General features: G+C 41.7%; 1 protein-coding gene across 1 annotated transcript in view; it reads right to left on the bottom strand.

Annotated features, from left to right (window-relative positions):
• FNDC1 (fibronectin type III domain containing 1) overlaps nucleotides 1–23,261 on the bottom strand; it is a 205,760-nt gene that overhangs the window by 104,892 nt on the left and 77,607 nt on the right. Inside the window, exons 4-9 of the mRNA XM_088474480.1 lie at nucleotides 20,993–21,110; nucleotides 17,436–17,623; nucleotides 16,477–16,584; nucleotides 5,844–6,032; nucleotides 3,895–4,870; nucleotides 1,934–3,756 (exon numbers count right to left, since the gene is read on the bottom strand). Coding sequence (XP_088330606.1) covers nucleotides 1,934–3,756; nucleotides 3,895–4,870; nucleotides 5,844–6,032; nucleotides 16,477–16,584; nucleotides 17,436–17,623; nucleotides 20,993–21,110 — 3,402 coding nt within the window. The remainder of the gene's footprint in view (nucleotides 1–1,933; nucleotides 3,757–3,894; nucleotides 4,871–5,843; nucleotides 6,033–16,476; nucleotides 16,585–17,435; nucleotides 17,624–20,992; nucleotides 21,111–23,261) is intronic.

Raw genomic sequence — 23,261 nt, 5'->3', positions numbered from 1 at the left:
AAAAAAAACTTAGAAAACAAATATAAGATGCATAAGAAAATTATCTCATTCCAGCAAGTCTGTCTCATGTTTTAAAGTGGCAATGATTTGAAAGGCAAAACCAAGTTGGTTTTGCATTTTAAATGATTGCCACTGATGCCTCCAAGTTGCAGGATATAATTATTTACCCCAGTGCCTCTGCAATGTCACCAATTCCCAGTGAGTTGATTGGTTTCAATTGTGGATATGTGACAGTTGCATTTGTATGTACAATGAGCTCATAGAACTATATCCGAATAAACACAATGTTAAAAATCTGGAAAAATAAACAGAAAATACACAAATATTATCCTGAACTAATTTGGGAATATATTTATATAACTGTAATCATGTATTTGCAACCCAAAAGGAAAGGTGGGTGTGTGTTTTATGGCCTGAGCACACTTAGGCTCACATAGTCCTGATTGTTCTTGTCAGCAATAGAGATGCCCAAACTATTCAAGCCTATTCTGGCATCTCAAACTGGTTTGGGCACAAGTCCAATATCAAAAGATTAATAACCTAAATCAACAGCTTTAGTAAGTAATGCTGATTACAGTGTCTGCTACCAAGATCTTAAGGATGGAGCAAATGTCAGGTCATGTGGGTGCCATAGTTTACAGGTTTTAAATGAGTTTTCTTGAATAAGACTGAATTACTATCTTTCAGCTGCCATGACTTCAGAGCCTATACTAGGAGTACGTGAGCATTAACATTTCCCTGGGTAAAGGCCAACGGGACGTCAAAGTTACCATCACCATAGCACCTGTTATTGGCTTGCAGAGTGCCAGGCATGACATGCAGCCTTTAGAGCCACTTGGCTTCTTCTTTAGGATGCGCCCCATTCCCAGCTTTCTTGTTCGGGATCCCCCAGGCTTCCTTGTCCCAGGCTCCCTCAATGACACTGCATAAACTTAAAGGAAGGTTCAGCACCCAACTCACTCCCCAATTACCTGGCAGCCTATACATAAAGAGTGAGGTTGTTCATTATCCTCCAAGTAAGCATTACTGAGGGTATATTTAATAGCGCATACTTCTTTATAAATTGTCGATTTTCTCAAGTTAACAATTTGTTCATGAATGTTTTCTTAAATAACAAACCCATATTTACCTTTATTTTACGTATCATGTTTTATGTTATGTTTTAATGAATATTGGTTCAACTGAGCAGAACAGCATGCACTGACTTAAATGATGTTCAATAAAAATAGTTGAGCCACCTCTGATAAAGAACTTTCACCAAAACCAAAGTCTTGGTAGAAAATTACCTCACTATGCCAGTGTCCTGACACGGGTGTAATGCTACTTAGAGCATTTTACCCATTTAGTTGAAATAACATTAACCATGCAAGTAAGAGGCATTTTACCTGCACAGGTAAAATGCTCTAAGTAGCATTACACCCATTTCAAGATCTCGATACCACCATAGTGACCATACCTTTATAAACTTACAGTGCAGGTTAAAGTTAATTATTACTTTCCCTTCCCATTCAGACAGCATATGTATAATATCTCTTCTAGTATGATTTAAAAAATGTCAAGATAAGCTATGTGAATAATAATAAAATATCTGTAGTTAGATCATTTCTTCATCGCTCAATAAATGAGTAGTTACAAACCACAGGCAAAATACTGTTGAATTCCTCATATCAAGAAATAGTCTACTCAATTGATCAATTATTTTGATTCAAGTTCGCATCAAAGGTTGAAATGTCGATTCTAAATATAAAATAGTAATCTATACCAAAGCTGTTTTTATGTATGTTTTGGTTATATTGCACAACAGACAATTTTTCACATTTTATGTACATCACTGGATTTGAAAGAAAAAAAATAGTTTTTAATAATAATATGCTATTTCCATTTTATTATGATTAGATATGTACAATTTTTGTATAAGGAAGGAGCTAATTACCTTGTCTGTAGGAGGGCCTTGCAAATTGCCTTCGTAAAGGAGATCCTAATCTTGAATTTAACATTCTTTGACGTAGCAAGGAGGAAGAATAGGTAGGAGATACAGTACGTACTTGAGAGGTAGTTGGCGAAGGTGTAGTTCTGTGAAATGTAGATCTACCATAATTTAGTTGTCTTGATTTTGATGGAAGTAATCGGTAAGGTGATACTCTGGTGGGGCTTTGAGGTCTACTTGTTGGGGAAACAGTTGTAGTTGATCTCCTTGGTATAACAGATTGTTTAGAATTTATTAAAGAGGAAGAAGCACCAGATGACTTCTCATTGTTTTCTTTTAAGGTAGGCGGGGCAATTAATCCGTCTTCATCTTCCAGCTTTATAGATTGCTTTTGAGAAAAAGTTGTATCCAATGAATTTTTGTTATCAATAATATTCCCATTGTTATTTCTGTTTTTAAGCAAACGAACATTAGAGTATGAAGATAATCTCTTCTTTAAAGGTGATGTGGGATTTTCTACTTTTTCAGGTAGGGGCTGATTTTCAGGAATGCTGTGGATATCGCTAGTGTCTAACGTTGAAAACTCAGATTTTTCTGGAATTGTGGGGATGTGTTTAATTGGTGCTACAGCCCTTGAAGATGAAACAAATGGTTTTCCAATTCTCCTTTCACCTTCCGGAGAGATTCTGCCATTAGTCCTATAACTTGGTCTCTGTCTTGAACTGTGCACTGTTCTGGATAATGGAAAAGACTCCCTGTCTGATGTTTTTGTTTGATGTTGACTAGCATGATCTTCCTCAATATCAGAGCTATCAGGCTGAATGAAAGGGTCACCTGATAATGGTGTTAAAGAATCATATCCCTGTTCAACTAATGTTTTCTTCAATCCAGCATTTCTGTTCTCTGGTACATATGAGGGTGATGACTCACCCGTGTGTCTTGTTTGAGAATAACTTGACTTTAATTGAGGAATAGGCACTGCTGAACTTATCCTAGATGCAGATGTTGGCTTAGAGGAAACTACTAAATTAGATTTTGGGTTTTTGTACAAAATCGGTGTTATTTTTCTTTCCTCTGTCTGTTCTTCATGTTCCTCGTCAGAGTGTCTTGATTTTTCATTATGTAAACGAGAAGCAACAGATGGAATTTGACTCTCCTTAGATGTTGATACTTTCAGTTGCTTATATTTTGTACCAGTGTTGTCCTTCTTGACTGGTATATTAACTGCTGTTGAAGATGTTTTTTGTTTCTCTTTCTTGGATTTATGTGTTACAGATGTAATTGGTGGAAACTCTTCTTTTGACTCTTTCATGTACATTTCTTGCCTAGATTTAGATGATTTAGAAGGCACTTCAGATGAACTTAAGTATGAATCTTCTTTCTTTATAGGGGCCTGTAGCAATTTATTATCATTAAATGTTCTTACAATTTTGGGGGGCATTGTGATTAATATACTTGCTGTTGATGTAGTAGTCTGAGTTGTTGCCAAAGGTCCACTTTTTGAATTTCCATTAGATGTTATTTTACGTCCAACATTAGAGCTGACTTGAGAACTCCTTCTTCTATAGTACTGTAATATATCTAGAGCTGATTTTCCAGAGAATGAAGGGACAGTAGGCTGTTTAGTGGAAGGTGAAACTTTATTATCAATGTCCATTATATTTTGTTTGTATGATTTACTAGTAGTTTGTACTTCAGTAGTGGTTGTAGTAGCAGTAGTAGTAGCAGCAGTAGTAGTAGCAGTAGTAGTAGTGGTTGTAGTAGAAGTAGGAGGAATAGTAGTTGATGAAAGTGTCCGTAGAGCAGCTCTGGCTATTGTTTGTTGTCTACTTTTAGTATTAGAAATTTTCAATGAATTAGGCCCTTTGAATGTTTTAGTCTGGAAATTTTGCGAATCTCCTTTATTAGTAGTGGGGTCAGAAATTGTATAATTGTGTGTAAAATGTGTTGATTCCTTGTTTAAAAGAAGAGTAGAATGCGATTGTTTGCGATCAACTTTAGAAGACGGAGTTTGTTTTGGAATTGTTACAATAGGATTCCTATTATTAGTACTTCTTGGAGACTGTACAGCAGGAGATGATCTAGATTCATCACTTTCACTTATGTCTTTGTCTTCATCCACATTTGGTGAAGGTATCTGGGCAAAATGTGGTTTGTGATTTGTGGGCAATTTTTCTAGATTAGAAGATTTAGTAACCCCTGTCATAATCGAAGTCTTACTTGTATCTTTTCTTTTATTTAAAGAAGTTGTTCTTTTCACTAATGGATCAGATAATGGGGAGGTTGGTAAGGATTTGTCATTTTCTACTTTATGTGGACCGTCAACCTTATGCACATTCATTTTGGTACTTGATTCTCTTGTAATTAAATCTGTTTGAGAAACTTTAGATGCCACATTTTCTAAATTATCACTATTATTTAAAACCTCTTTACTTTCATTGGTTATTTCATCATCCTTAGACTTATGTTTATTTTCCATTGTGGAATGAATATCTAGTTCATGAAATTCTGAATCCTTGGTTCCATCTGTTACTTTCATAGTTGGAGCAGGTCTAGAAGCCACTAGTTTTCGCCTTAAATTGAGTGAACTTGTTTTAAGTGGTCTTCTATCTATGTTTGGACTAAATCGATTATTTAACAGTGGATGGACTCGTCTCCTAGGACTTGGTGTTGGAAGTTTAGGTGTTAATGTTGTAGTCTCAGCATCATCAGTCACTTCAGTTGATTGAGGGTTGGTTTCTGAATTTGCTGTTTTTCTACTGGGTATCCATATTTTGTCAACTTGTGTATGTGACAATGTATCCTCAACATTGTCCAGGCTATCTTCTTCAAAGGATTCTGATGGAACATTTTTTTCTGGAACCTTTTTTTGCTTTGTCTTCTCAACATTTTCAAAATCTTCTAGTTGAGATTGATGATAAACATTCTTGGTTGCAGCACTAGCTACAAAAAAAATAAAAATAAATGTCAAATATACAAGTCCATTGACATGTATGTGGATTGGCAGTTACTTAAATCTATAGATTCCTTTCTGCTATGAAGTATCAAATCAACAGTGACTGATAAATATGAACATATGAAAGGAGACCACATTTCACCATAAAGAGAGACAATAGAAATCTAACAAAAAATAATAACAATGTTATTATAAAAATAGTAATGAAAAACAACAAAAAGGATGACTGAAAACATTTGGTTGGAGGGGGGGTTGTAGCGATGAACTGCACACATCATTGTACACTTAACTAAACTTACGTATTTTATACCTTTTTAGTAAAAAAAAAAAGTTGACGTTCTTTTTATTTATGAGCAATAAATAAAGAACAAAGTTTATTATTCTGATATATAGAACTCAGATTAATTATGCAAGCAAAATAATTGTTGGAAGCATTATTGTCAGGGACAGAGGCTTTCAAGTTTCTATGAAGACTTAATGGTAAAATATATATTTGTAAAGTATAATTTTGATATAGATTTATTTATTGGCATTTAAATCAATATTTCATTTAAATACACCTTTCTGGTTACACTGCAGTATAGACTGAAATATATATCAGTGAAGAAATATAACTGTGTAGAGCCAACCCCAAGTATATTACATCCCATTGGCCCTTCTACCATTTGTCCGATACTGAAAGGGCTGTGAAAATATTCACAATACATAAGTGTTGTCACTTTTACATATTTTTCATGCATAGTATTTCATTAAAAATCTACCCAATGCAACAAGAGTTTGAGCAGCTCATATTGTTACACAATCGGCTATAAAATTAACAACTATTCTTATTAAACAAGAGTTAATTGATTTTTTGTTTTTTACGAGCTATAAAATTACCACTGAGACTACAAGGCATTATTTTGCAGTACATTTCTGGAGCCAGAAAAAGAACAGTAAAAAAAAATAATAGCTGCTTACCCACTGGCATAGTGACTGTAATAGCTTTGGATTGTGGGCCCTGTCCTCTCCTGTTGGCTGCACGGATTTTGAAAATGTATCGTTCACCTGGCTGGAGACCATCAATTACAGCAGATAAAGTTGTTCCTGAGTATGATAGCGATTTGCCCCCAAATGGTTTCATTGCAGGAGCGTATGAAATAATGTACTCTGTAATGGTTTTAAAAAAAAAATTATCATATTTAGGTTTTAAAATCACCTCAAACAACATTCTGACTGATATCATTATGCTACAGCATGTTGTAGTGTATTAAAAAATAAAATGAAAAGATAAAATAAATAGATACTTAGTATTCAATCCAGGTGTGCTCTTCAGGTAAAATGTGTGCAAAATGTATGCGACATCCCTGGCTCTAAAGGAGTCAATGGACAGTGTAATTTAGGAGGCTACAACTTGTAGAGTACGAGGTTTCAGAAGCAGCAAGATTTCGGAGATCTTCACTGCAGATTTAAAGGTAAAACCAGGCTGATTTTGCCGTTTAAAATATTGCAGCTGTAAATATGCAGCCATGATCGATGGAATCACGCTGCTTCTGAAAACTCATACTCTGGGCCTGATTCAGTAAGGATCGCTATTGTGTATGCAGCTGCGAATTCGAAGGGAACGCAGCTGCAAATGTATGCTAATGCCTACCATAGCTCATCCGGGATAGAGACGTCCAACTGCTGCTTTCTCACATCCGTAATACCTCGCACTCTTGCCTATACATCGGTGCCATCGATGGACATCCGGCCCTTCAAGCACAATTTCTGACCAGTCGCAGTAACTGCAATTCTCATCGCTAGCAGTGAGTACTCAAGCTGCGTATGCAATTACAGTGGCTAATTTATGCATGCTCATGCACCGGCGTTCAAACGGACAGGCACGCCTGCGTTTCTACGACCACTCCCCTGCCATCACCCCCAACTGCTCACAGCCCGTCGATCACTCTGCGATGGATTCCTCTGTGCGTGCGAAATCGCAGTGCGATCACAGCACACGCGCAGTGTGGCTTATACGTGTGCACAGTTGTGAACAATCTTGTGTACGTAATTGCAATTGTGTACGCTGCTGCATCAGGCCCTCTATGTCACGAATCTGTCTAGTTTGCACCTTTTGCCTGTAGACTTACCCCTGCCAACTGTCTCCATGGACTTGTACGTGCTCTGATCATGCTGGCTGCAGCACTTCTCCCTGCATTCCTTTCACAGTGATTATTTCACCTGGGTCCTTTCCTGTCTGTGCACACTGCTAGCCTTGATTGGAATCACAGGTGTAGTTCTGACTCAGTGCTGCAGAGATGAATACTCCCTCTGCATGTTGTGCCTTCCACCACTCAGAATGCTACTGCCAGACCACCTGTCCATATCCACCAATTGCAGCCAGACCCAGGGTATATATATCCTCCCCTGATAGCATTCTGGGCCTGAACATCTTGTTACTTCCGTGGTGTATGGTTCGTGCTGTTCTGTGTTCTAGTGTATCCCTGACTCCTGCTAACAGCAACCCCTGGTGCAATCCAGAAACCCTGCTACAGCAACCCCTGGTGCAATCCAGAAAACCTTCTACAGTAACCCCTGGTGCAATCCAGAAAACCTGCTACAGTAACCCCTGGTGCAATCCAGAAAACCTGCTACAGCAACCCCCGGTGCATCCAGAAAACCTGCTACAGCAACCCCTGGTGCAATCCAGAAAATCTGCCACAGCAACCCCTGGTGCAATCCAGAAAACCTGCTACAGTAATCCTGACGTCCTGCCAGCATCAGCTAATAGTGAGTTCCTGTGCTCCTGACCTTAGTCCTGTGCTCTGCTAGCCCTACTCCTGGTTGGTCCCTGGCACCCTGCAAACTTGCATCGTGCTTCCTGCTGTGGATCAACTCCTGCTCCTTCTACCTACCCACTCCCTCCCTGAACCTAAATCCCAAACCTATCCATTCCTTCCTGAACCTGTAATTTCCAATTATCCAATCCAGCCTGCACCTGAGTTCCAACCTTTGTCACAGCATTTCCGGATCACCCCGTTTAACCCTCATCTCAGCATTACCTGATTTCCCTTCAGCCATTGTCACATTATTCCAGTCCAGAGTCAAGTTCCTGTCATATCAGTTTTATCCACGTTGTTCCAGTCCAGAATCAAGTTCCAAGCTCATCACTTCAAGCCACGTAGTTCCAGTCCAGAGTCAATTTCCTAGTTCATCAGTTCAACTCAACAAGGCTTCCTGCCGGTCCCAGTCCGGTTCCTCCACATTCCTGTCATCTATCATCAAAGGCAGTTTTCACTGCTACACAAATCTTGCAAATAGAGCTATCTACGTAATCTGTGGTTCCAGTCATGCCGGTCTCCGTTGAATCCCGATCACCACCTGAGACAGGTAACTCGCAGACACCATTTGTGACAGAATGTTCAGGGCCAATGATGGTGGTGGATCAAGCACCTAATAAGGGACTAGATGCTTTCCATAACCTGGTCGCCCCCGCTTGGATTCACAGGAGGCCGTACAGCATCAAGTGCTACAGCTTTTGCAAATCCTGAATAACCGGCTAGATGTTACCCAAACCTTACCTGAACCCCTAACTACCTTCCATCAACTGCTGGAACAGCTTCAGGCTCTACTCAGCAAAATTTTTCAGATCATTCCTCAATTTCTTAGAGCTGTCTCTGTCTCAACTAAAACCTCTGCTTTGGAATCCCTAAAAAACAAGGATTCTTCCGAACCAAGTAATGTCAGACATCGTAGTTACCCACGCCCCAAGCTCTCTGTGGCCGAACGCCAGCGGCACAAAGATTTACAGCTCTGCCTCTATTGTGGGAGTTCTGACCACTTCATTAAAGACTGTTCCCTTTGCAACTCCAGCAGTGGTTCCAAGTGTCAACGTCTCAGTGCCGGTTCCGATCCCAGCCCGGATTCTGCCCATTCCCATCCCAGCCTGGATTCTGCTCATTCTGGTCTCAGCCCAGATTCTGCCCGTTCCGGTCCCAGCCCGGATTCTGCCCGTTCCGGTCCCAGCCCGGATTGTGCCTGTTCCGGCCCCAGCCCGGATTCTGCCCGTTCCGGCCCCAGCCCGGATTCTGCCCATTCCGGTCCCAGCCCGGATTCTGCCTGTTCTGGCTCTAGCCCAGATTCTGCCGGTTCCGGTCCCAGCCCGGATTCTGCTTGTCCCAGCAGGGGACTCCAGTTAGAAGCCCCAGGAGGAGTCTCAAGACTCGCACCCCAGCAAGGGGTCTCAAGTCTGGCACCCCAGGAGGGAGTCTCAAGTCTTGTACCCCATGAGGGGGTCTCTAGTCCCATTTCCCAGAAGGGGGTCTCTAGTCCCATTTCCCAGAAGGGGGTCTCAAGTCTGGTGCCCCAGGAGGGGGTCTCAAGTCTCACACTCCAGGAGGGGGTCTCAAGTCTCATACCCCAAGAGGGGGTTTCAAGTCCCATTCCCCAGAAGGGGATCTCAAGTCTGGCACCCCAGCAAGGGGTCTCAAGTCTGGCACCCTAGCAGGGGGTCTCAAGTCTGGCACCCCAGGAGGGGGTCTCAAGTCTGGCACCCCAGGAGGGGGTCTCTAGTCCCATTCCCCAGAAAGGGGTCTCTAGTCCCATTCCCCAGAAGGGGGTTTCTAGTCCCATTCCCCAGCAGGGGGTCTCAAGTCTGGCACCCCAGGAGGGGGTCTCAAGTCTCGCACCCCAGGAGAGGGTCTCAAGTCTCACACCCCAGGAGAGGGTCTCAAGTCTCACACCCCAGGAGCGGGTTTCAGATTCCAGTCCCCAGAGAGGAGTGTTGTGTACTTCTAATTCTGATCATCGTTCCTGTTCAGCATCTCCTGAAAATATCGTTCCAGTGGACGACAATCACTGTAGTCTGTTCTCAGCTTTGATTGTTGATGCTGCTGTCTCTAGCTCCCCAGGACCCCTTCCAGTTCCATCAATTAGTCCGAATTCCGAACATCTGTCAGCTTCAGTTATTTTGACTCCTCATCAATCGGAGCATCCTCAAGTTTCCTCCAGCCCTGCACCGGAATGTGCTCTGCAATCCTCGAACACACAGGATTCGTCGGATACTCCAGCATGTATTTATTTTGATGGGGACTTATCTCAATACTATGCTTTAGTGAAGCAATTCTTCGCTATGATGAATTCTTCTTTGCCATGTGGAGTCAAGCCTACTAATATTGTAGAGTTTATTATCCCATCTTTTCAAGGTAAAGCTTGGGACTGGGATGCCCCTATTTACGCCTCCAATGATCCAATGCTTCTAAATATAAAGACTTTCAGTGAAGCTGTTGTCAATGAACTTGGTCCTTACCCTGTAAACCAAAATTCTAGCGAAGTTCTCAGTTCCAAAATATTGTCCAAACAGTCTGTTTGTGCTACCAAGAATTTGTCCTCCACTCCCCTGAAGTCCGAACTAGGTCAAGTTTTCAAGGGCCAGCTTGCTGAATTACAGGCATCCCAAGAAAGCAGCACTACTGAATCTGTAACCCTGAACATCACTTGTGCGCACACCTTCTTGTCCTACTGTACCTCCCAAAATTCTGATCCTGTCCTTCCCAGTCACATATTTCCACAGGAGTTACCAGAGATCTCATGTCTGTTGGTTGGCACAAAATATTCTCGCAGCAAAAAGAAGAATCGGCGAAGGTCTTGAACTATCCCCTTGTAGACTTTCCACTCCAAGTACCCCAACAAATTGAGAATTGGGAAGATGTTTGAAGAGATGTTTTCAGAGTTATGGTGTCCCTGTGTTTGAAGCTCCTGAAATGTCATGTTTGAAAGAAAGTTGTTTTTTTTTCTCAGTGTCCGGAGTTCACCCATAAAGAGCGGGGTACTGTCACGAATCTGTCTAGTTTGCACCTTTTGCCTGTAGACTTACCCCTGCCAACTGTCTCCATGGACTTGTACGTGCTCTGATCATGCTGGCTGCAGCACTTCTCCCTGCATTCCTTCCACAGTGATTATTTCACCTGGGTCCTTTCCTGTCTGTGAACACTGCTAACCCTGATTGGAATCACAGGTGTAGTTCTGACTCAGTGCTGCAGAGATGAATACTCCCTCTGCATGTTGTGCCTTCCACCACTCAGAATGCTACTGCCAGACCACCTGTCCATATCCACCAATTGCAGCCAGACCCAGGGTATATATATATATCCTCCCCTGATAGCATTCTGGGCCTGAACATCTCGTTACTTCCGTGGTGTATGGTTCGTGCTGTTCTGTGTTCTAGTGTATCCCTGACATCTGCTAATAGCATTCCCTGGTGCAATCCAGAAAACCTGCTACAGCAACCCCTGGTGCAATCCAAAAAACCTGCTACAGCAACCCCTGGTGCAATCCAGAAAACCTGCTACAGCAACCCCCGGTGCGTCCAGAAAACCTGCTACAGCAACCCTCGGTGCATCCAGAAAACCTGCTACAGCAACCCTTGGTGCAATCCAGAAAACCTGCTACAGCAACCCCTGGTGCAATCCAGAAAACCTGCTACAGCAATCCTGACGTCCTGCTAGCATCAGCTAATAGTGAGTTCCTGTGCTCCTGACCTTAGTCCTGTGCTCTGCTAGCCCTACTCCTGGTTGGTCCCTGGCACCCTGCAAACTTGCATCGTGCTTCCTGCTGTGGATCAACTCCTGCTCCTTCTACCTACCCACTCCCTCCCTGAACCTAAATCCCAAACCTACCCATTCCTTCCTGAACCTGTAATTCCTAATTATCCAATCCAGCCTGCACCTGAGTTCCAACCTTTGTCACAGCATTTCCAGATCACCCTGTTTAACACTCATCTCAGCATTACCTGATTTCCCTTCAGCCATTGTCATGTTACTCCAGTCCAGAGTCAAGTTCCTGTCATATCAGTTTTATCCACGTTGTTCCAGTCCAGAGTCAAGTTCCAAGCTCATCAGTTCAAGCCACGTAGTTCCAGTCCAGAGTCAAGTTCCTAGTTCATCAGTTCAACTCTACAAGTCTTCCTGCCGGTCCCAGTCCAGTTCCTCCACGTTCCTGTCATCTATCATCAAAGGCAGTTTTCACTGCTACACAAATCTTGCAAATAGAGCTATCTACGTCATCTGTGGTTCCAGTCATGCCGGTCTCCGTTGAATCCCGATCACCACCTGAGACAGGTAACACGCAGACACCATTTGTGACACTCTAATATATAACTCCCTAATGGGTCCATTTATCATCACTATATGGTCCGTTACACATGCAGAAACACTAGTTTCAGCATGTGTAAGCTCAGGGCCGTAACTAGGGTGCTGCGACCAGTGCCATGGCACAGGGCACCGCAGGGCAGGGGGCGCTGTTTGGGTCTGTCAATTTTCTTTTTTATTATCATTCTCACTTGTAGCTTCCTCTTTTATCCCCATCATCTCCTGGCTGCCACAGGAGTACCCTTATCTCTTCCCTGGCCCTTCCCCATGAGGCCATGGCCCTTTTTCAGGTGCACTATCTTATGTCCCTATTTAAAAAAATGGGGGGGGGGAAGCTATAGCTCTCTCTGGCACAGGGCATCAAAAAGTCTAGTTACGGCTCTGTGTAAGCTAATGGGCCATTCATCATCAGGGGTCCGATAGGACAAACTGATATTCAGCAAACTCCAAAAACTTTGAATTGCCTGTGTGAATAAACTCCATCTTTTGATAGTGCTTGTTGTCGGAACCCAGCTCCTTCCTTTAGGAAGGAGTTCTGGGGAAGCGAAGAGGGATCCATCCAGATTCCTCCTCCGCCTCCCCAGCGGCGCAGAAGCCAGCGGCAGGGACATGCACGTAACACTGCTACACAAGTACACAAGTAGCAGTGTTACTGATCGCATGGAGCAGCTGTTCCTGCACCAGAGCAATGCTGAATTGCTCCGGTGATAAGTATTCCCCGCGGCGAGATGGATACTTATATATGGCCCCCAAAGTGTCTCACTGTAGTCAAGCAGTATCTCTGCCATTCAGCCATATAAGAAAGGTATATACAGTATGTGCACTGACAAAAATACATTTACATATTCACAAATAGAAAGAAAGAAAGAATACTCCTTTTGTGGCACACTCTTAGATAAAAAATAATAACGTAATGCAGAAGACAATATTATATAACTTTTAATTGTTATGCATTAAAAATGAATGCTATATCACTTATGGTTCTGTGTATGTGTGTAATTAAAATAAATTTGATCTCTTATAATCCCTTTTTCTTGAGTTCTGATTCAGTTTCTTAAGGGTAGGCATGATTATAGTCCACAAATGGACTTGTGTGAAAATATCAGAAAATAGATTCATTGATACAGTTTCTCCTATATATAGGTAGATAATGCAGGGTTGCTATTCACTGAATATATGGAATTCAATATGAATGTCCAAGCAGAAATGGGCATAACATAAACACTAAAATGTTCCAATATTGATAAGAACTTGTCAAACATATATGCATTGTTGCAACAGCTGCCCAGATATCCTCATATTTGGAGACAAAGAAATATGTTTGCCTCTGGATACAAAAAGTTAATGAATGGTTTCCGCAGTATGATGGGCACCACATATATATACCAATGTGTTGGAAATTTCAAACTGACCTAACCATATATATATTCACTATTGCTCCAGGTGCCCAAGTAACCAAATGCTCAAGGATTCTGTGTTGCACCGCCAAGATGACATATACTACCATTCAAAAGTTTGGAGTCACTTAGAAATTTCCTTATTTTTGAAATAAAAGCACTGTTTTTTTCAATGAAGATAACATTAAATTAATCAGAAATACACTTTATACATTGTTAATGTGGTAAATGACTATACTAGCGGCAAACGTCTGGTTTTTAAAGGAATATCTACATAGGTGTATAGTCGCCCATTTCCAGCAACCATCACTCCAGTGTTCTAATGGTACATTGTGCTTGCTAAGCGCATCAAAAGACTAATGGATGATTAGAAAACCCTTGAAAACCCTTGTGCAATTATGTTAGCACAGCTGAAAACGGATTGGCTTATTAGAGAAGCTATAAAACTGTCCTTTACTTTGAGCTAGTTGAGTATCTGGAGCATCACATTTGTGGGTTTGATTATATTCTCCAAATGGCCAGAAAAAGAGAACTTTCATGTGAAACTTGACAGTCTATTCTTGTTCTTAGAAATGAAGGCTATTCCATGCGCGAAATTGCCAAGAAACTGAACATTTCCTACAATGGTGTGTACTACTCCCTTCAGAGAACAGCACAAACAGGCTCTAACCAGAGTAGAAAGAGAAGTGGGAGGCCCCAGGTGCACAACTGTGCAAGAAGACAAGTACATTAGAGTCTCTAGTTTGAGAAATAGACGCCTCACAAGTCCTCAACTGGCAGCTTCATTAAATGGTACCCGCAAAATGCCAGTGTCAATGTCTACAGTGAAGAGGTGACTCCGGGATGCTGGCCTTCTATGAAGAGTGGCCAAAAAAAAGCCATATCTGAGACTGGCCAATAAAAGGAAAAGATTAATATGGGCAAAAGAACACAGACATTGGACAGAGGAAGATTGGAAAAAAGTGTTATGGACAGACGAATCGAAGTTTGAGGTGTTTGGATCACACAGAAGAACATTTGTGAGATGCAGAACAAGTGAAAAGATGCTGGAAGAGTGCCTGACGCCATCTGTCAAGCATGGTGGAGGTAATGTGATGGTCTGGGGCTGCCTTGGTGCTGGTAAAGTGGGAGATTTGTACAAGGTAAAAGGGATTTTGAAAAAGGAAGGCTATCACTCCATTTTGCAATGCCATGCCATACCCTGTGGACAGCACTTGATTGGAGCCAATTTCCTCCTCCAACAGGACAATGACCCAAAGCACACCTCCAAATTATGCAAGAACTAGTTAGGGAAGAAGCAGGCAGCTGGTATTCTGGCCCTGATTCAGAGCCGGACTCTCTGACAGAGCGCTCGCTCTGAATCAGGGCTGTCCTTCTTAATTTTAGAGTGGCCTCCTGGCCGCTCGTATAGCTGTGGGTGACCACCCACAGCTATAGCGAGTGGCCAGGAAGATGGTCGCGATGGTCAAGACCATCGTGACCATCGGGCTTGCGACAAGACCCTTGTGGTAGGGTCTTGTTGCCTCAAGCCCTGGAGTGCTTTCGGGTCTATCAGAGCTGAGAGCACTCCCACTGACATCACTTGTGATGTCAGGGGGGGCGGCCCCAGACGGTAGGTGTTCCCATGGGAACGCCTCCATCTGGGCAGCCACGCCCCCGGCACATCCACCAAAGGGGGCGTGCTGTCACTCACCATCGAGAGCACGCCCCCTTTGTAGCGAAACCCATAGCGGCGGCTTGCCCGTCGCTATCCGGGTCTCGCGCATGCGCACGATGGAGCTGGGTCCGTCGTGCGCATGCGCACTGGGCTAACATCGACCCGCTTGCGAGCGCTCAGCGCTCGTGAGCGGGTCTGAATTAGGCCCTCTGTCTCTAATGGAATGGCCAGTGCAGTCACCAGAACTCAACCCCATGGAGCTGTTGTGGGAGCATCTTGACCGTATGGTGCGCAAGAAGTGTCCATCAAGCCAATCCAACTTGTGGGAGGTGCTTCAGGAAGCGTGAGGTGAAATTGCCAAAGGTCTGCAATGCTGTAATTGCTGAAAAAGGAGCATTCTTTGATGAAAGCACAGTTTGAAGGACAAAATTATTATTTCAAATAAAAATTTATTATTTCTAACCTTGCTAATATCTTGACTATATGTTCTATTCATTTTGCAACTCATTTGATATATAAAAGTTAGTTTTCATGTAAAACACAAAATTGACTGGGTGACCCCAAACTTTTGAATGGTAGTGTACTTAGGAATTTCATCTGTCAATTGTCCTATTTTGGTTTCTTCTACTAATATCCTATTAATTTTCTTGCTGGTGCTGAACCCCTCTGCTTGCTCCTCAAAAATATATTTGCGGCAGGAATCCAGGGCTTGCCTGGTGCTTTAGTGGGGGCATGGCCAATTTTAGGTGGGGCGTTGCTGGTGCAATATTTCCAAAGAAATCATCATGAATATAGCATCTTATTTATAAAAAGATCTACAGGATTTTGGTGCATACTCGGAAGATAGCAAAGTCTTTGGCACTGCTCTGCACTGCTTTCTTCTGTGCTGTGCAGACATCGGCATATGAAACCTCATTTAATGTATTATTTTACTTTAATGGGAGACCTCAATGCTTCCTGCTTTCTGCAGATAACCTTATTTCTTCTATATTCAGTTATGTATTAATCCATTTATACTGAAGGAGACTACTGAGAAACTTCAAGTCCTCATTCCATAAGAGTCCACAATCTATCACTGAGAGGCTAGAGAACAAAGGGACAGCAAAACAATTAAGCACTATCCAGTCACCAAAGTAGAATTGTGCATTAACTTTAAGCGAAAGCAATCAAAGCTTGTACATTTGTTTTGGTAAGGCCGGTAGTAAGATTCTGCACATCTATCGTGTTAGAACTGTATAACTTGTGATGGTGTTATTACTTTCTTGTACTATTCAAATTTTGGTTACTATTCATATTGTTATCCACTGTTGCAATGTAAGATCATTCCGTAGCATTCCCTCCCAGTGGTCCATAAAAATGGTAATTATTGGGCAGATAAATTGTGGTTTTGTGATAACAGCACTAGTGCTATAATTTTCTTTTGCATTTACCTTTTATCTTGCCAGCAGAATCAGAGAGTTCATCCCATGTTGCAGTAACAGCTGTCCCTTTGCCTTTTAGGGGTTCCACATAGAGGTTCTCAGGTGCAGATATTGGAGCTTTGGAAACAAAACATATTATACCCTAAGTTCACGGAACTTTTTGCAAGCTATTCTAGCATATTATTTAGCAGAATAGGGAGTTACAAGGTGTGTGAATCACAATGTTTTATGAGAGCAAGTTTCCAGTTTAGCATTTTTCAATACTCTCAGCCTAGATATTGTTGCAGCGAGTGTAAAGCTGGGTACACACTAGACGATATGTCGCTCAATCCGGCATATTGGGCCAACATATCGTCGATATCGGCCAAGGTGTACCCACTTGAGCGACCATGCGAGCTCCAGAGGGGTCGATCATCGTATCAACAGATTGATGAATGATGCCATGCTTGTGGAGGCGGCTGGTGAACGACATATCGTACGGTCATTCACCAGATCATGCATTGTCGGGTACACACATCGTCTAGTGTGTATCCAGCATAAGACGCTCATTGTGACCTCCACAAGACTCCACGTTGCAGTGGCGATGGCTCCTATTCAGCTGTCCAAAACAATACTTCATACAGTAGCAAATATTACCTTTGATCAAGTAGTATGCAGGCCATCTATGTAATTAGTGACACCTCCCTTTTAATGTTATTAATGAAAAGTTACTAAAGGCTAAAAGGTCTATTTACTAAGCCTTGGATGGAGATAAAGTGAACGGAGATAAAGTACCAGCCAACCCCTTCCTAACTGCCATGTCACAGGCTGTGTTTGAAACATGACAGTTAGGAGCTGATTGGTTGATACTTTATTTCCGTTCACTTTATCTCCATCCAAGGCTTAGTAAATAGACCCCTAAAATTCTTAGCTAAAACCAATGAACACCAGATTTTTTTGTAACTTACAGAAAAATAAAATGCACGTACCAGACTCAGGGGTCCTCTGAAAAACTGAAGAGCTCCATTGGCCTTCTTGGTCTTCTTGGGAAATACGGACAGAAAATTCATACATGGCATCAGGATTTAATTTGTCCACCAAGGCACGTCTTGTGCTTATCTTTTTGTAGTCCCAACGTGCAGATTCTCCCTTTTCTCTGTATCGAATAGTGTAATGTCTGTCATATTAAAATGAAAGGTGTATCAAAATGAGATGTAACAAGATGTAAAGCATTATCTTCCATTCATATTCCTCTCAACATTCATTCTGTTATAAAACCAATACAATTTTTTTACCCATCGCAAATTTTGCATTTGCTTTGTGCAATATCAATAAAACAGAAAGTAATTTACTAACAGACAATGTAAGGGGATAATTCTGAGTAACACACAAGTTATCCGCAATTACACGTGCACTGTGTACACACTACTGAATTTGGATACTCACCCATATGTTGAGTTGTGCAAACCTATTCGACTACCTTGGCTCTTTTCCATATACTGTACCTGTCCAAAAAGCCATCATCACTATCACTATATTTTCTACAACCATAATGTTGACAGATGAATTTAGGATACAGTATGTGTTGGATTAGGGTTAGGTTGTTGTTATGGTTAGGACTGGGGTTAGATTTATATTAGTGCTAGACTGTGGTTTTGTCCTGAGTTAGGCTGCAGTAAGGGTTGGGATTAGGGTTAGTTTAGAGTAAATTGTGGGTAGGATTAGGGTTAGGTCAGGGTTAGATTTAGATTAGTGTTAAACTGCAATTTTGGCTACAGTTAGACTGCAGTTAGGTTTAGGATTAGTCTTGCATTCCAAGTGAATGTAAAATCTTATTGTCGTCATGTTGCCTGTCAACATTTGCAATGTTGAATTCTGGAAAAAGTTTACATTATGTCAGTGTCTACATTGTGATTGTCGACATTTGATATGTTGGCATTCTGTCCATGCTGACAAACAGTGCAAGTAATCAGTCTATAATTGGACCCTATAATGTGCAACACATTTCTTTGTTAGTTCTAGTGCAATTTACACAAAGAAAGTCAATGACTAATTGATTGCTCTGGGTTAATTTGCACTACTTTTTATTTGATAAATAACCCTCGATATTTCTTGTTGATATACCTAATTTAAATTGTTTGTGTGTTTACTTTTCTAAGAGAAAAATACCACCACACCAAGTTTAATAACAGTAGAAAAACTAGAACTGTATTAAAATGGAAAATAGAAATAGTCAACACTTTACAGATAACACTAAATTATTAATGTTCATAGATTTGTTGGTGACGTATAATATAAGAATTTTTAACTAGTAAACCAGTAAATATAATAAACGTGGTATTTGAGTCTAGAACAAATTGCATATTTGCTGGGTAACCCATACCTATATAATCCACATTATTTTCCTGGTACAAAGCAACATACATTGTCAGAGGCCAGTGATATTTGTTGGACAGCTCCATTGCCTGTTTACAGATCTTAAATTTATACTTATGGACATTTGCTCCTTCATTGTGTTTGGAGTAGAGATGAGCAGTTCGGTTTTGACTATGTTCTGCCAAATTAGTGCAAATTTGAATTAGTTCAGATTAATCCTATTGACTATCCAAAATACGTGAGAGCTAGACAGCCAATATGATGCTGTTTTTGAGATCCAAATGATAAAAAACAAACCACTCATTTCTAGCTTGGAGCAAGAAACATATGTACATAACACGCATTTTGGAGACAGTAAAACTGTATTTATTTAATTCATAAAATCTGGTTTAAGGGGTTACTCTAAGGTCAAAAGACCAAGATGGTTTTCTTTAATCCGACCTGAACTGACGGTCTAGCACTACTGTACTTAAAAGAGGCAACGTTCCTAGTTACCCCTATCAGACACAGGGCCGCAAAAGTACAGCACATTTTGGGGAAATCAGCCTGTACCCCATAAAAAGCCTAACTGACATTGTATATCAATATAGAAGTGTATTAGTGGACCTAATAAAAGTATTTTGTGTATTTAAATTGTGTCAAATGGCTGTTATATACATATTTGTATAAGTGTGGAAAAATGATAAAAAATTAGATTTTTTTGAGAAAATAAATGCTGCAGTTAAATTGGGGGTAAATTAAAATGGGTGCTAGTATATTTTTGTATTTTAAAATACACCTGCATCAGGCACATGCAATGTTTAAAACACATGTCCCATCCATACAACCCCCAAAATACCTCACCCAGTATTTTAAACCCATTTTCGATCACTTTTTATATTTTGACCCCAAAAATGACGTCATTATTAGCGGGAATTAAGTTAAATACATTTTTTTTGCCGAATTAGTCATTAGGGGGGGTGTCCAAAGGGTTCTGAACCGAGGGCCTGGTTCACTACCGATCGCAACTGTAATTACGCACGCAGTCTCACTACGATAGTATGTTAAACCATTGCGATAGCTATGCCATGGCAGCATAACATAAGGACGCCCACTTTACCTTCCGTAATGTTTAGCAAGACTGCGAAACCAACGGTACAATAGAGTACCATCGCAGCCTCACCAACCCTTGCACAAGCTCTGACTCAGAAATTGCTAACTTCATTGCACACTATGAGTGCTCAGGCTGCGTAAGGCATCGCAGTGGATAATATATGCACGCCCCTGCAACGACGTTCAATTGCACTGACACGCCTGCATTTCGCAGACCACCCCCCTGTCACCTCCCACAAACGGCACTTCCTGTCAATCACTCTGCGATGGGTCTGCATAGTCACTATGATCGCACTCCCACACACAGACATTGCAATGCATACGCATGCGCAGAACAAAACAATCGGCCAATTGCATGCGTAATGGCAGTTGCGATCGGTAATGAATCCTGCTCTGTGATGCTGAAAACAGTTCACCGGTTTTTGTCTATGGAGTTTTCGCACATGCAACACTTATAGCCAAAACGTGGCTTTTTGCCACTAATAGAATCCGTCTCTACAGTCTCCTAAGATTGCTGCCTAAATTACATTTTTTTTGTATGTATTTTCCTCCTGCTTACCCTCAAATAAAACGGGTTGGAAACTAAAAGGTTTTTATGGTAATTCTGATTCTTATTAATGCAACTGTGGTAACACACATGCAGTGGATTTATGTAACATGATAGCATTTAATCTATTTTGGCTAGATGGTCCAAGGACTTTAAATTTAGTTTTAGCTGAAACTGTGTAAATCAACCAATGTAATTGTAAAATAAATAAAAGATAAAACTGTAACATGTAAAGAAAGACATTCCTGATGTCATGAGTTACACTTACATAGGTCCATACATCCACAAATGTTACTGTGCTCAGTCAGATCATGGGAACGTGGAATGGATGTGGAAATCTAACGAACAAGTGTTGTGGAAAAGATCGGTGCATTTGTTCACCCACAACGTGTCCTTTTGCATTATTATTTTTTTCTTTTGTGTATTCTTCACACAATGTAAGTTTAAAAATATAGGCACCATTTTAGTGGTTAGAGATTAACACCTAGATGGATCAATTACTATTTAATTAGAGGAAACCTCATACGTTACCTGTTGGAGCCAACTTTTCCAGACTTTTCATACTGCGGGTCCTCCCACGTGACCACGACAGACTGAGAAGACACGACTCTGACACTGACCTCCTTGGGTTCCATGAGATAATCATCCTCTGAAATAATATATTCCATGGTAAAAATCCACATTACACAGCCAAGCAAAAGACAAGGTCAATGCTGCGATACTATTGTCATTTTCTCTAACATATTAAAAAGAAGAAAGTTTAATTTGCCTTTATATGTGTTATCACTGCATCTATTTGTGTTTCTTAGTCAATGCTTAGCACTCTCACATATACTCCTAATATGGTTCTAAATCTGACCATACCCCAAATATTATCCTGGGCATAACAGTCCAAGAACTAATGTAAAAGGTCTAACCATAGTATCAAAATGATTTCTAGATATATATCTGTTTTGTATTGTGCTGCTACTATTTGAAAAAAGCAACAACAAACTGTAGTACAGTACAGTAAATATAGGCTGTCGCCGCCCCCTCCCATCCACAAACGGCAGCAGACTGTCAATCACTGACAGCCTGCTGCCGCTCTGCATGCGATCACACACAACCCATGCTGCACATGCGCAGTACGGGTCCGGCACCTGCTCAGATTCCCGACCATCAGGAATCTGCGTTCAGCAGTGCACGTCCGTGCACTGGTGAATCAGGCCTTATATACTATTCTTTTTATGTATACTCATGTTGGGATGATAAGTACCGCTCCTCAGGTCTACCTTCAAGACAATTTGAGAGAGGCCTAGTAACAGTATTCTATTTAGGCATATGTGATTTCCTGACCAGAGCCGCAACTAGACTTTTTGGTGCCCTGTGCCAGAAAGAGCATTGGTGCCCCCTCATTTTTCAAAGGAACATAATGCACCCATAAAAGGGCCATGGCCTCATGGGTAAGGGCCACGGAAGAGATAGGAGAGGCCAGGAGATGCTGGGGATTAAATAAAAGGAAGCTACAAGTGAGAATGATAATAAACAGAAAATTGACAGGGCCAAACAGCGCCCCCTGACCTGCGGTGCCCTGTGCCATGGCACCGGCCGCACTACCCTAGCTACGGCCCTGTTCCTGACTGCATGTTTTTAACACAAGCAATCAAGACAAGTCCTGAACATATGCCAGATAACTGAACCATTACTTATGTTTTCCATTACTACCAAGACATAGAAATCAGATACAGATATTTGTAAGTGAAGTACTGACATGCTTAAACTGTTCTAGATTGGTGGGGAGGGGTAAGATGTTAACGCTGCCAAAATAAAATATGCTCAAATTTGTGGTTTCGTGTTTGACTAGATACAATAACACATTTCTGATTATATTTAACAATATTTCATTTACTTAAACTAAATGTACATTAAATAAATCACATCCAAATGTGAAATGTCTAAGCTCTTAGATCTTAATTATTATTTGAAATGTAAGATCATTAAAGATGTTTATAAACCTGATTGACAAATGTTGCTACTGAAATCCAACTGAATGTTCTTTATGATGAGGTCATTGTTTCATGAATGTCACAATAGTCCATTCAGTATTCACTACAGAATATAAAAAGCTGTAGACACTGACGCTCTGACAGAGCGCTCGCTCTGAATCAGGGCCGGCCTTCTTGTTTTTTAGAGCAGCCTCCTGGCCGCTCGCATAGCTGTGGGTGACCAGCTACAGCTATAACGAGCGGCCAGGAAGATGGTCAAGACTATCGCGACCATCGGGCTTGCGACGAGACCCTTGTGGTTGGGTCTCGTTGCCGCAAGCCCCAGAGAGCTTTCGGCTCAAACAGAGCCGAAAGCTCTCCCACTGACATCACTAGTGATGTCAGTGGGGCCGGCCCCAGACGGTAGGCGTTCCCATGGGAACGCCTCCATCTGGGCAGCCACGTCCCCGGCCTACCCACCAAAGGGGGCATGCTGTCACTCAACATCGACAGCACACCACCTTTGGTACGAGACCCGAAGGTACGGAGTGCCCGTCGCTATCCAGGTCTCGCGCATGCGCACGACGGAGCTGGCTCCGTAGTGCGCATGCGCACTGGCCTACCATCGACCCGGTTGCGAGCGCACAGCTCTTGCGACTGCGTCTGAATCAGGCCCTGAGTTGCTATATGTAAATTGTCTCTCCTACTAGAGGTTCTAAAAAAGTATTTTTGAGAAGAACGTCTGAGAATACTTTGCCTGGAGGTCACCATACATAAATCTCCTGCAGAGAGTGAGGATGAAGAAACCCTGGCAATTTAACTCAATCGCTGGAACT

The sequence above is a fragment of the Taudactylus pleione genome, unplaced genomic scaffold (assembly GCF_031769625.1).
Source record: "Taudactylus pleione unplaced genomic scaffold, aTauple2 ptg000154l, whole genome shotgun sequence".
Classification (NCBI taxonomy): Eukaryota; Metazoa; Chordata; class Amphibia; order Anura; family Myobatrachidae; genus Taudactylus; species Taudactylus pleione.
Note: the sequence above shows the minus strand (reverse complement) of the source record. Positions and strands in the feature narration are given on the sequence as shown.